Source organism: Aspergillus niger, assembly GCF_000002855.4.
Source record: "Aspergillus niger supercontig An14".
Lineage (NCBI taxonomy): Eukaryota > Fungi > Ascomycota > Eurotiomycetes > Eurotiales > Aspergillaceae > Aspergillus > Aspergillus niger.
This window is the reverse complement of record NT_166529.1, coordinates 325,765-337,378: the sequence shown is the minus strand read 5'-3', so window position 1 is coordinate 337,378 and position 11,614 is coordinate 325,765. Positions and strand designations below refer to the sequence as shown.

At 46.8% G+C, this 11,614-nt stretch overlaps 4 protein-coding genes across 4 annotated transcripts; 2 read left to right on the top strand and 2 right to left on the bottom strand.

The window, feature by feature from the left end:
• Window positions 1–989: 989 nt before the first annotated feature.
• On the top strand, window positions 990–2,415 carry An14g01210 (uncharacterized protein; the record flags this gene model as incomplete). The annotated part of the gene is made up of 3 exons (XM_001400712.3): window positions 990–1,797; window positions 1,850–2,093; window positions 2,151–2,415. 3 exons carry the CDS (start codon window positions 990–992, stop codon window positions 2,413–2,415), a joined length of 1,317 nt encoding a protein of 438 aa, XP_001400749.1.
• A 1,452-nt stretch (window positions 2,416–3,867) lies between these two features.
• On the top strand, window positions 3,868–6,355 carry An14g01200 (uncharacterized protein; the record flags this gene model as incomplete). The annotated part of the gene is made up of 8 exons (XM_059744057.1): window positions 3,868–3,939; window positions 4,027–4,109; window positions 4,164–4,867; window positions 4,937–5,069; window positions 5,117–5,326; window positions 5,397–5,552; window positions 5,608–5,785; window positions 5,852–6,355. The coding sequence occupies 8 exons, from the start codon at window positions 3,868–3,870 to the stop codon at window positions 6,353–6,355; spliced, it is 2,040 nt and encodes a 679-aa protein (XP_059604591.1).
• Window positions 6,356–6,711: 356 nt separating this feature from the next.
• Window positions 6,712–7,602, bottom strand: An14g01190 (uncharacterized protein; the record flags this gene model as incomplete). Its single annotated transcript, XM_001400710.1, has 1 exon — window positions 6,712–7,602. One exon carries the CDS (start codon window positions 7,600–7,602, stop codon window positions 6,712–6,714), a length of 891 nt encoding a protein of 296 aa, XP_001400747.1.
• Window positions 7,603–8,455: 853 nt separating this feature from the next.
• On the bottom strand, window positions 8,456–11,350 carry An14g01180 (uncharacterized protein; the record flags this gene model as incomplete). The annotated part of the gene is made up of 3 exons (XM_001400709.1): window positions 8,456–8,794; window positions 8,863–10,599; window positions 10,661–11,350. The coding sequence occupies 3 exons, from the start codon at window positions 11,348–11,350 to the stop codon at window positions 8,456–8,458; spliced, it is 2,766 nt and encodes a 921-aa protein (XP_001400746.1).
• Window positions 11,351–11,614: the final 264 nt, after the last annotated feature.

Sequence of the window (11,614 nt, the reverse complement as noted above, 5' to 3'; positions counted from 1 at the left end):
GGCTAGGGAACTTCAGCTCTCCGGCGAGGACAAAGTCCCTTTCCTAAAATTCTTACGCAGAATATTTCGATGGCTTCCGGAAGAACGACCAACAGCGGAAGAACTCGTGTATGATGATTTTCTGATGCAGCCATTTATGGAAACAAGAGATCAATAAGCAGAAACTAGAGTTTGGAGTTGTTGGAGCTGGGAAAGACATGAATGCGGTGTAGTGTTATCATTCATATGATGAGTGACGGACTATACAATAGAGAGTCCTGCAATCCATAATCACAGATGATCACCATGTGTTGGCAGTCACCCGTGCTCAAATCGAGTCATGCACACCCGATTGACTCTTGGTGGCCCATCTGTATGTGACGGGTCCGTAACCAGTGGGACCTGACGAGTTCAGTTAACATAAAGATATGCGTTAACTGAGGTAGAAGAAAGGCACAATATCGTCCAAAGACAAAGAGATGTTTTGGCAACGATATTCATGCTCCATCTTGAGCCTTAATTGCTATAAAGTGTGGTATTTGAAGTGTAGGCCGGGGCTACACGGAAGAGGTGCCGATGCTGGGGCGGCTTCTTGCCCAATTGGATTCGCTCTGTACCGAAACCCGGAAAGATACCTTATCGTATACCCAAAATGGATAACTAGCGCGCCTAACGCTTGGTATCCGTAATTTCGATACTCGATTAGGATAAAATTTCCTGGTAGACCGCCAGATCTATGCGCCCATCTATATGGCTCGGTTCGGAACGGAGGCGACTCGCAAAAGAGAAATTCTAATCAAGTTAACTTCTGGCTGTCAGATTAATAGGCGGCCCACTTGCCAACTGAGAGTTGCAAATATAAGTTCTTGGAGCTGTTCTGGTGGGCGACGGCTTACAACTTTATTTACCTCCTCCTCATTTCCTTATTCTAGAACGTCGCCGCTCCATCGAGTGACGCGAAAACCTCGAACAGATCAAAACACAGACTTTTGGGCCACGGCTTCTAGATTATGGCCCCGAACAACACGTCATATTTAATTGTCGGCGCCGGAGTGTTCGGTGTATCGACCGCCTACCACCTGATTCAGAAATACCCCAATGCGACCGTAACTTTGGTGGACCGAGATGCATACGATGCCGAGTCTCGTGTGGCCGCCTCATGGGATTGGAACAAAGTCGTTCGTGCAGACTACGATGACATGACATATTGCAAATTAGCTCTCGAAGCGCAGGAAATCTTCAAGTCCGATCCACTTTGGCAACCATACTTTCATCAGACGGGTGTCTATTGGACATGTCGCAGCGACTATGCGCAAAACGTCATCACCAATCACAAGAAGCTTGGCCGCAACGACGATATCATTGCCCTTCCGGTCGCCGAAGCTCGAAAGCTATATAACGGAATTTTTGACAATGCGGATTATACTGGGGTCAAAGAGGTTCTCATCAATCGGGCCAGTGGCTGGGCTGCTGCTGGAGACGCCCTTCGAGCAGTGACCAAAAAGTGCTTAGATCTGGGAGTCAAGTATGTCAAGGCTGATATTGCGACTTTGGAATTTGATGGTCGCGGCTCTTGCATTGGCGTCAGGACGAGAGATGGAGATGTTCTATCGGCTTCACGGGTCGTAATTGCTGCCGGAGCGTTCACTCCCACCCTGTTGGAATGGAGCGCTGCGAAGAGCGGCAACGGAGGTCTAAGAGCCGGTGATCGTATCTTGGCCGCTGGTATCACGACAGGAATGGCACAGCTTGACAAGGAGCAGTATGAACGGTTCAAGGATATGCCTGTTGGTTTCCAAGGCTATACACCGGAAGAGGGTAAGTTGCCATCATTCGGAACATGCCTGTGAACCAACTAAGAATATCTCAGGCAAGCCCTTCATTGGCACCATTCCTCCGACTAAGGATGGAGAGTTGAAATGGTGGGGTTCCAAGATTTTTACAAACACTCGCGAGGTTCTACCAGGCCGCCACATCTCCTCTCCTCCTCCCACGGATGATTACAACCAATGGAAGGTTCCCGGACCTCTGAAGCAAGATATTGTCGAGTCAAGAAACTTGTGGTATGGGCCTAAGAGCGCTGAATGGAAGATGACGAAGCACCGAATTTGCTGGTTTGTACTCCTTTTAATTGTGACCTTCGAAAGAATTTCAGGTCTAATGATCCCCAGGGACGCTTTTACCACTTCTGCCGACTTTATTATCTCTCCTCACCCCGCCTCCAAAGGGCTATATGTGGCAACCTGCGGCTCATTCCACGGATACAAGTTCTTCCCTGTGCTTGGAAAATACATCCTTCAAATGATTGAAGGTGAGCTGGAACCGGAGCTGGTTGAGAAATGGGCATGGGACCGACAGCGCCCTGATTCATCCCAAAATGTTGAATATCCGAACGCGGAGATGAAGCATCTTCTGGAGCCCCCAGCGAAGCTCTAGTGAAGAGACAAAATCACTTCTGAGTATTATGCCACGAGAACAAGATCACGGTAAACATGTGTCACGTAATATCATAACCTAACGATAGGATGGGATCCCCATGCCAACAATGGGATAGGAATACCATTGGAACAATAGGAGGGACTGAATATATAACGAAATTCCCTTGAACACATGTCTGTGGTTCTTCGCGGTCAATTATGCTTTGCCACTCGGATCTATTGTTGATCTACTTCACTGCCCGATATTGAGCCAAACATCCTATAAGTAGGGAAGCTCTTAGCACTCCAAGGGCCCGACTCCGTGTATAACGTTGTACGTAACGGGACGGTTGTGAACAAGATTCAAGGCCTGAATACTTGAAGCAAGTATCACGCCGAAGACTCCGTTTCACCGCGCTCTGCCAGTAGTGTGTAACACCAGTCTGTTATAGATTCAAGTGTTTGCTAGGTAGCATCTAGGAAATTTTAAATGAGCTCATTACGAATTGTATGGTTCCCTTGAGCGAGCAATGTTTTCTATGACGCCTTGTTTATTATAGCTCAAGAATGGAGGCCACTTGCAGAATGCCTGAAGTGTATACCTAAAGTTACTGTTTTCTTTGTTCTCTCACACCACCCCCATGGAACTAGACTCATTAATTACTCAAAGAGGCTATAACTCCCTAGCCTCAGTCTTGATTGTTACCGAATTCCTTGTTGTATTCATTCCTAACGAAAAATCTTCCACAGCAGACCCATCCCTCAAAAGACAGCTGAACTCCCCGCTTCGGGAAAGGGGCAGTCGTATCCTCCTAAATAGTTTTTGGCAGTGATTCATATATTATGAATAAGGCAAATTGTAATTTCAGGCATGCCGCTGCAAATTTTTGCGAAAGCCTAATGCTTTCAGCTATACGTCCTTTATTCAATCAGGTTTGAGTCTTGATCTGGAATATCGGTTGTCCCAGAAGATCCATGTCGATCTAACCAAGGCCATTCCCAGGGCCCAAACTGTGACTAACTCTGCCATTTGGCTCCATTTTGGAATCTCGAATCTCCGAGATAGCGGGATTCTTCCATTCAACAAAAAGGTCTACAGCACGCAGACGAATAGGGGGAGTCGAAGCCGCTAGCTGCAGGCTTTGTGCTGTCGTCAAAGCGCAGCCCCAAGTATCGTCGATGGTGATCATCATATTAAGCGCAACAGCAGCATCCCGGATTGTTCGCGCCTTAGCAACTTTCTTGTTCCATTCTTATATACATACCAGGCTTTATATAGGATACCATACTATGCATTATCGAAAAGTCCCTGGTTGCAAAGCGGGTATCCCAAAGCGGCCAACAGATACTAGTGGAGGCAGTCAGGAAAAACAAGATTCCGCCGCGCCCGCTGTACCCGCTTGCCACCGACACTGACCAGCACGTTCCTAAACTTCACCATCCGTTACATACATTGTAGAGAATTCCCGTCATGTCTCAAGTCCAGTCATACCGTAAAAGAGTGTCTGTCGCTTGTGATGTTTGCCGAAGGAAAAGAATCAAGGTAAGGGAAATCCTTAGCAGTTAATCTTAATCAAATGGTACCAAAGCTATGAGCTTCTATGAGCTCTAACGTTCGATATTGATTTAGTGTAATGGTGCCAAACCATCCTGTGCTGGATGCTTGGGCCAGGCTGAAAAGTGTGAGTATCAGTATGATAAGGAGAAACGCAAGTAAGCATAATTTCGGTCATATTCCTCGTCACTCTGTCGTTGACTCGAATCAAGGCCACCAACCAAGCAGCACATACAAGCACTGCAGGCTCGTATTGAATTTCTGGAGTCACAATTAGCCCAATATGAACACAAAGAAGGGAAGACTCTTACTACAACAACTCACCAAATGCTAGACCGAGATGAAACATTTGGGAGTAGAGAACTTTCTGGCACCCAGCCTCGATCCCTAGACCCGATTGACGATATCACTGATCTTCTTGGGGGCCTAAGCATTGGGGAAGGCGATCAGCTGCGATACTTTGGATCGCGGAGCAATCTCAGCTTCGTAGAACGGCAGGGCACAAAACACACTACCTTTCGTCAAAACTCACATCAGCCATTACAGCGTATCGATATGGATCCCCAAATCCAGGAAGAACTCCTTGATATTTACTGGAAGTGGCAGAACCCTTGGCAGTACCTTGTTTATCAAAAGGTGTTTCTCAGGGGTCTGGAAAACCAAATAGACGATGGATACTGTACCCCGTTGCTTCTTCACTCCATGATGGCTTTGGCAGCGAGATACTCTGACAATCCTGAAGTCCGCACTGTTCCCAATGATCCGAGTACCGCAGGTGACTGTTTCTCCCACAAAGCCCGAGCTCTCTTATTCGAAGAGATCAAGGCTCCACGGGTTTCCACAGTAGTGGCCGCTGCACATATATCTCTATATGAAATGGCCAAAGACAATGAACCAGCTGGTTGGATCTACCTCGGTATGTGTACCTCCCAACAAACCCTTCGTTGAAATATCTCCTTAATCTGGTAGCTCATTTCGGACGCAGGAATTGCTATTCGGATGGCGTATAATCTGGGACTACATATTGACCCACATTTGTGGGTTTCTTCGGGATTCATGGCTTCTGAAGAAGCTGAGCTGCGGTCAATCGCATGGTGGGGTTGTTATATGATTGAAAAGTAAGCGTGCAGTTTACTCACGTGTTAACAATGCTCTAACGGACAAGGTTGTTTACTGTCGGCATTGGTCGACCAAGTATCATTCATGAGCGCGATATACAGGTCAATTTCCCATCCAATTTAGCCGATGTTGAATATGGCCAATGGAACGGAGACTCGATGCCCTCGATAGACCGTTCACCTTTATCCTACTCTATCACTACTTTACATAATACATGCCGACTTTTACGCTTAGCAACACGTCCACTAGATGACATGTAAGAACTCTATCAGTTTATTCTTTCGACTCTTGGCCGCTTCGGTCAAATCGCTCATGTTCGCCTATAGATATACCCCTGAACAATTTGTTACCTCGGCCGAGAAGAAAAGTATTATGACAAAAACAAATATAGCGTTAACATCTTTTTATAACAACTTACCAAGTGTTCTTCGTCTGCCACCGACTTCGTCAAGGCCGTTGCCGCCGCATATGTATTGTTTCCAGTACGTGCCATGACCAACGTTGGGAAGTTCCCAATACTAACTGATGCTCCTTCAGCATGCACTTTTACACTTTGGTCATCCTTCTCCATCGACCATTCATCAACATACCCAGCAACGCCCGCCCTCCTCAGCGCTCCATGAATGGAGCTGTCTCTACTAGCCTGGAAACATGCACAAAAGCCGCAGAAAAGGTAACAGTTCTTTTTAGGGCTTACGCTAAATTCTTTACCTTGGTAAGACCACCCCATTCGTCGCAATTTCGAGTTAACGTAACGAGTACTAATATTCTTTATCACCAGAGGAAAATATCAATATCCGTAGTCGATACCGCCCGCACCGCCGCATTCATCCATCTATTCAACAGTACCGCCAAAGACCACCAAATTCGGGATAAATCCAGACAGCTTTTTCTCGAAACGCTCCAATATCTAGAGCAAATGAGCATCGCCTGGGGCTGGGCAAAACGTTCAGTAAGGGCACTTAGCATGATTGCACGGAAATGGAGGGTGCATGATATTCTGAACAACCGGGACTCATCGTCTGTCGAACCATCTCTTGCACATCAGCATGAACGCCAGGACCGTGATTCAGAGCTTGCAGGTGACTTTGATGCATGGCTACAGGACCCATTTGACTTACAGTCGGCAGTTCAGGTCATAGACAATAACAATTCCTCGCTCGGAGAGGGCTTCAATTTGGAGCAGGAATTATTTCATCTTCAAGACTTTTTGTCTGTAGGTGATGATGCATATTCGTCAAGCTCTTTCTTGAACACCGATTGGGAGCATGAACTTGGTCTCTGACGTTTGAGGGACTTCTGTCTGGATCGTCTATGGACCTTATCAGTAATTTGAATGAAGGCATTGTGCAATGGAGTTTTCAAAGCATAGAAGGGGGACAGTGTATTGTATTTATTACGCCATCGGAATACCCATCCAATTACTACTGCGTTTATTATATTCGTAGATTATTGTATGCTTTATACGTAACGCTAGTAATATTGAGATTTCAGGAAATTTTGAATATTCCGAGACTTTTGACCATGTAGTATATAGAAAGCGTGTTCCTTGGCTACGCAGCTCCGCGTTACACATAGCAGCCAGCCCTAATCATGAGACATCTGCCCACCTTCAGACTATAAGTTCGTTTTACAACTGAATTAAGCATCATTAATCAAAGCCCCTGTATCCAACAAAGACTGAACAAAAGAAGTAACCGCACGAACAGCAATCACCGCAATCCTATCCCCATCGCCCGCATCAGGATCAAAAGAACAGACAGTCAAAGACCTAGGCGTACTCCTCCTAGGTACAAGATCCATACAACCCAACAATTCGGACTCAAATAATCCCCCGGGAGAAGGATAATCATTAACCTTCCCATATGACTCGTCCAATACATCCAAATCCAAATGCACCAAAGCCGGATCATACGACTTTGCTTCCAACTGCTTACTCAACTCACCCACAAAATCAACCTTACGCTCGGTTTCACCCCATATGGCAACCATCCCCGCATCAAATACCCTCTGACGCTGAACATCGCTCTGATCCCGTAGCCCACAGTACAAAAAGTTGCCATCATAAGTGAAAGGCTTGTATCCCGGAACCGTCCTCGTAAGAGTCTTCCAGCTCTCCCCACGGAGCATGGAAAGTCCCATCGCGTCGAGATAGCCGTTCTCGTTGACGTCCGGTGAGTCGAGATCATCGTGAGCGTCGAAGTAGATGAATTTCAGATCATCGGTGTTGAGACCGCAGGCTACCGCTGCGCTTGCCATGCAGTTGCCTGATAGGATGATAGGGAAGGTGTTGTTTTTCACGGCTTGGGTGACGGCCGTAGATGTGCGTCGGAGGAGCTCGAAGCTGCGACCAATTTCGCCTTCGAATTCGTCGACACGGTCGAGTTCGATGAAGTTGACTTTTACGCCTAGGTCTTCGAGGGCTTGGATGATTCCGTGTTGGCGGATGCGGTGGGGGCCGTTGCCAACTCGGTGGTCGCGGATGCCGACGTGGTAGGGTGAGAAGATGATGGTGATGGCGTTGGCGGGCATGGCGGAGGTGACAAGTGAGGTTCGATGGGAATGCTGAACATGGAGAGAAAAGGGAAGTTTTGGGTAATTATCTATTGGGAAGTTTTAGCCTTATATAGTGGTTCCTGCTGCATGCATGTGGGGTGGTATTCCGTATCGACGATGTAATGATTTGATACTGACTTTTCAAGTGTAACGTGGATACAATCACTTTCCAGCAACCCTACTATTATATAATGATGAAAGTGGCCCTCCTCAGTATAGCCTGAAGCTTGCATTGTCTTCTAGAATTTATTGATTATGTTTTTCTTCTGGAGCCATTTGGGGTTCTTACATTTGTTGTGAATTTTCGTGTAACTCTTATGTAAATTACGATTTCTCCGGACATTTACACGGATGGGCATTATCCAGGCGAATGACATAACGTTCTGCCTCGTTTCCCACCTAACCTTTTTCGAGCATTTTCTTCAATGTCTAATGCAGGGAGAGCTAGGCTACTTTTAAATGAAATCAATGGACTGGAGAAGGAGGAGATGATGTAATGAAAATCAGTACAACATCAAATGTAATTTGGAGTGATGAAATATGATGGGGACTCGGTTCAGAGTTAGTATTTTAGGTTACTATTCTCATGTTGTTAGCTCCATAGAAACAGTTTTCAATGCGTAACTCCTCCCAAAAGGGTCATTGTTATCATTGACATGAAATCATGATTGTAATACTATGCTGTAACATGATTATGTTAATCTTGTTCTTGGATCCACAATTAACAATACGGATTGGCTAGTATCTTCGCGTTCTATATTGACTGCCACTGTACAATGGCCCCTTAATGATAGACGGTCATTCCCAGTTCCCTCTCACCTAGAATCCTTTAGGTCGAACTATCGGATACATCGTCAACTCTAGGTCCCTGATCTTGTTTGTCTTCGGGATCTACGATGTTTACTGACTCCAACTGGGCAGTAAGACGTTCTCCTTCCACTGGCTGGTCATGTTCTGTGTTTGCTTTCTCGGGCTCCTGAGATAAGTCCTGCCCCAAGTCAGACGTGATATGAACCATAATGGTCCCACCGGGCTGGATGTCGGAGTCCCAACTGTCGCGTGTGATGGGATTACCATCGAGGCTGGTGAACCTATAATTCCCTTTGGCAATGTGAGGCGCGAGAATATTATCGGACCGAAAGACTTGCTGCATGAGTCCCTTCATTGCCTGGGAAATTATATCAACTTATATCCTTCGTCTTCTGAATTCGTCCTGTAGGGGACAGAGCAACTCACAGCAAAGGGACGACACTGATTAAATGGAAATAGAAAGGCCCTGCCCACTGGATCCTTGAGCGTCACTAGGGATGTAGAATCTGTCTGAGCCACCCTTTTCTTTTCCTCTTCAATTTGAAAGTGTCTCCTGAATCTGGCTACTTCTTGCGTAAACCTCACACGCTCCTGCTTCATGGCCTTCTTCTCCCTTTCAACGAGGTCTCCCGTCTGTTTGGCCCGCTCCGCATCTCGACCTTGTCGGATCAACCTTTCTAACGACAATGCGGTATCATCAGCTGCAGCATCGCTACGGTAGGGAACTTGTAAGATCGCTCGGGGTATTCCACCTGGGCCATCTCGTCGCACATCTGATGGCCCTGGAACCAGATCAGGGACCCGATATCCAGCTAATGTCGAATCGGGAATATGACCCTTAATTTCTGCTGATTTTGGAATCTGCTTTGCTGCTAGAGAATCTGTGCGGCCGAAATACCTGCCGGTAGAAATCAACGAGGATCGAATCTCGCCGGGCAAGTAGTGACCTGTACGGGATAGTTTCATTCCCACCAATTCAGCCTCAGTACCTCGTCCTGTCTCGACTAAGAAGTCGAAAAGCATGTTCCTTTCAATATATTTGAGCAAAGCGTTGTCAAAAAAGACAATGGCAGAGCTTTCATGCACCGCTGTATCATAATCAAAGCGAAAAGGAAAGGAGTGGTCGAATGCAGAGAAGCGACTATACAGATCTTCTCGCAATCTCTCACAATCGGGAGCGTTGCTATAATCCAGGGCAATGCACTCGTCGATCAAGGATTGGAGATACCCGCAAGTGTCACTCATTAGGTCGCGATTCAGCCGGGTCAGGTCCCTTAGTGCTTGAAGGCTTTGGTCCCAGTCCAGTGAATGCCAGAACATTTGATGAAGCACAGACCGCTCCAGACGATAATCTCCCAGACCCCTGACGCATTCAGATATAGATTCGAGGCTTTGAAATGAAGGAGGATCGTTAGGAGTCTTTGGTAGCTCTGTTCCCCTGGTCATAGACAGCTTTCTCTGGTGAAGGAATTGCATATTGTCGAAAGACTTCCAAGTCCAGCTATCAGGAACCAGCCTCGTATTCTTTACTAGCGGTTGGACATGACGGGAGAATGGCAAAATTCGAATGCTCTCAGACAAGAGCCAATCCAAGTATGGTCGAGTGCTGATTAAGTGTGGGTATTCTAGGAGTATTGCCGATGCTAGGGAGCGGGATCTCTGTAAGAATTGGCAGCCCGCCACCTGGACAATTTCACTAAAGCGTTCCGCACTCAGGAAATCCGCAAGCAGGCATGCGTTCGCAAACTCAGCCAACAGAACCTGCTCATCCTGGAACGACATCTCTGCCGGCTGAAGTAGAACTTTCTCGGCCTCAGAGATGTTTTTCAGTTCGAAGAATTCCTCAAAGCGTCCGTTAAAGATGTAATGTCCATCCGGGGACCCAAGCATGGGCAATATAGACCGTAGAATACGGTGTGCATCCCATGAAAAGCCTTCCTGGAGCAGGAAACGATACCAAGAACCTATTCGAGGAGGGCTTTGCCGGGGAGTTCTATATCCCCTCGCATGTATTTCGCCACTATCGCCTTTGTCGTCTAACTTTACTGTCCCATTACTAGAAGCAGACCAGTACAAAAGGGGATTGAACGATTCGGTCTCGAGAAGGTTGGAGTATGCGGCCGCGTTGGTGATTATACGTACGCACATCTCCAATAATTGAATCTAAGAGGGAATCAAATAAGGAATGCTGACTCATGTTCAATTGCCAACTTTTAAAACGCACCTTAACGCCAGTAGATAAACTGGGGACTTTTGAAACATGTTTCCTCACCGACAAATGGCTCAGCGTCTCTTTCGCCATGTTCAATGCAGGTACTATTGCTCCTTTAGTATAGATCTCCGCAAAGGCCTTCAAGATTTTCAGCAAGATGTATTCCTCCTTCGAATATTCAACTAGATGGTCCTTCAAGCGACTTGAAATAAACTGATGCAAATTCCCGAAATTCCCTTGCTCCAAGAGGAGGTCTGCATATTCGGCTACCACGGGGAAGAAGTCGACATAGGGTGCGAGGCGTCTTTCAAAGTAACGAATACCCTTTTTAAAGTGGCCCAATCGATTTAAGCGCGCAAGGTATCCTAGCTCATGTTCCAGATCCAAAGCAACATCCAGATTGAGGTGCGCAGTGATGTCTTTGTCGTTGTCACCAGATGAAATCAACCAGTCGTCCTGCTTGCTAACCCTAAATGGGGACGGCGCTGCTGCCCAGTACCTACTTTGGACTCGTGGCGGCGGTTTATAAGCTTTTTTGCCGGGCTTCAGCTCGTCTGGAAGTGGGACGTCTGCCCATTCTGCGTGCGAGTCGTGAGATGCGTGGCTTCCAGTGATGGACGGTGGCGCGATCTCAACCCCGGATTCCGATGAATCTTCTTCATCTGAAGCACGGTCTGAGCCTATGGTAATATTGAGCGTCATGAGAGCCTGTTAAGTGGGATCATGAAATGAGTAATTCATCTCTCCTTAGGCTGAAATTTATGGGACACAGGTTACAGCCTTGCCAAGACCCCTCAAATGCACATGTGGCACGAATGAGAGAGCTTCATTTTAGCGCTATAGCACCGCCACAGTCAATGAAAAAGAAAAGAAAGAGGAAAATGGTGAGTGAAGAATAATTTAACCCAGGCTGGGCGCCCCTCGCCCCTTCCCGCCAGCTAATGTTCACGTCGCCTTCAACTTAGT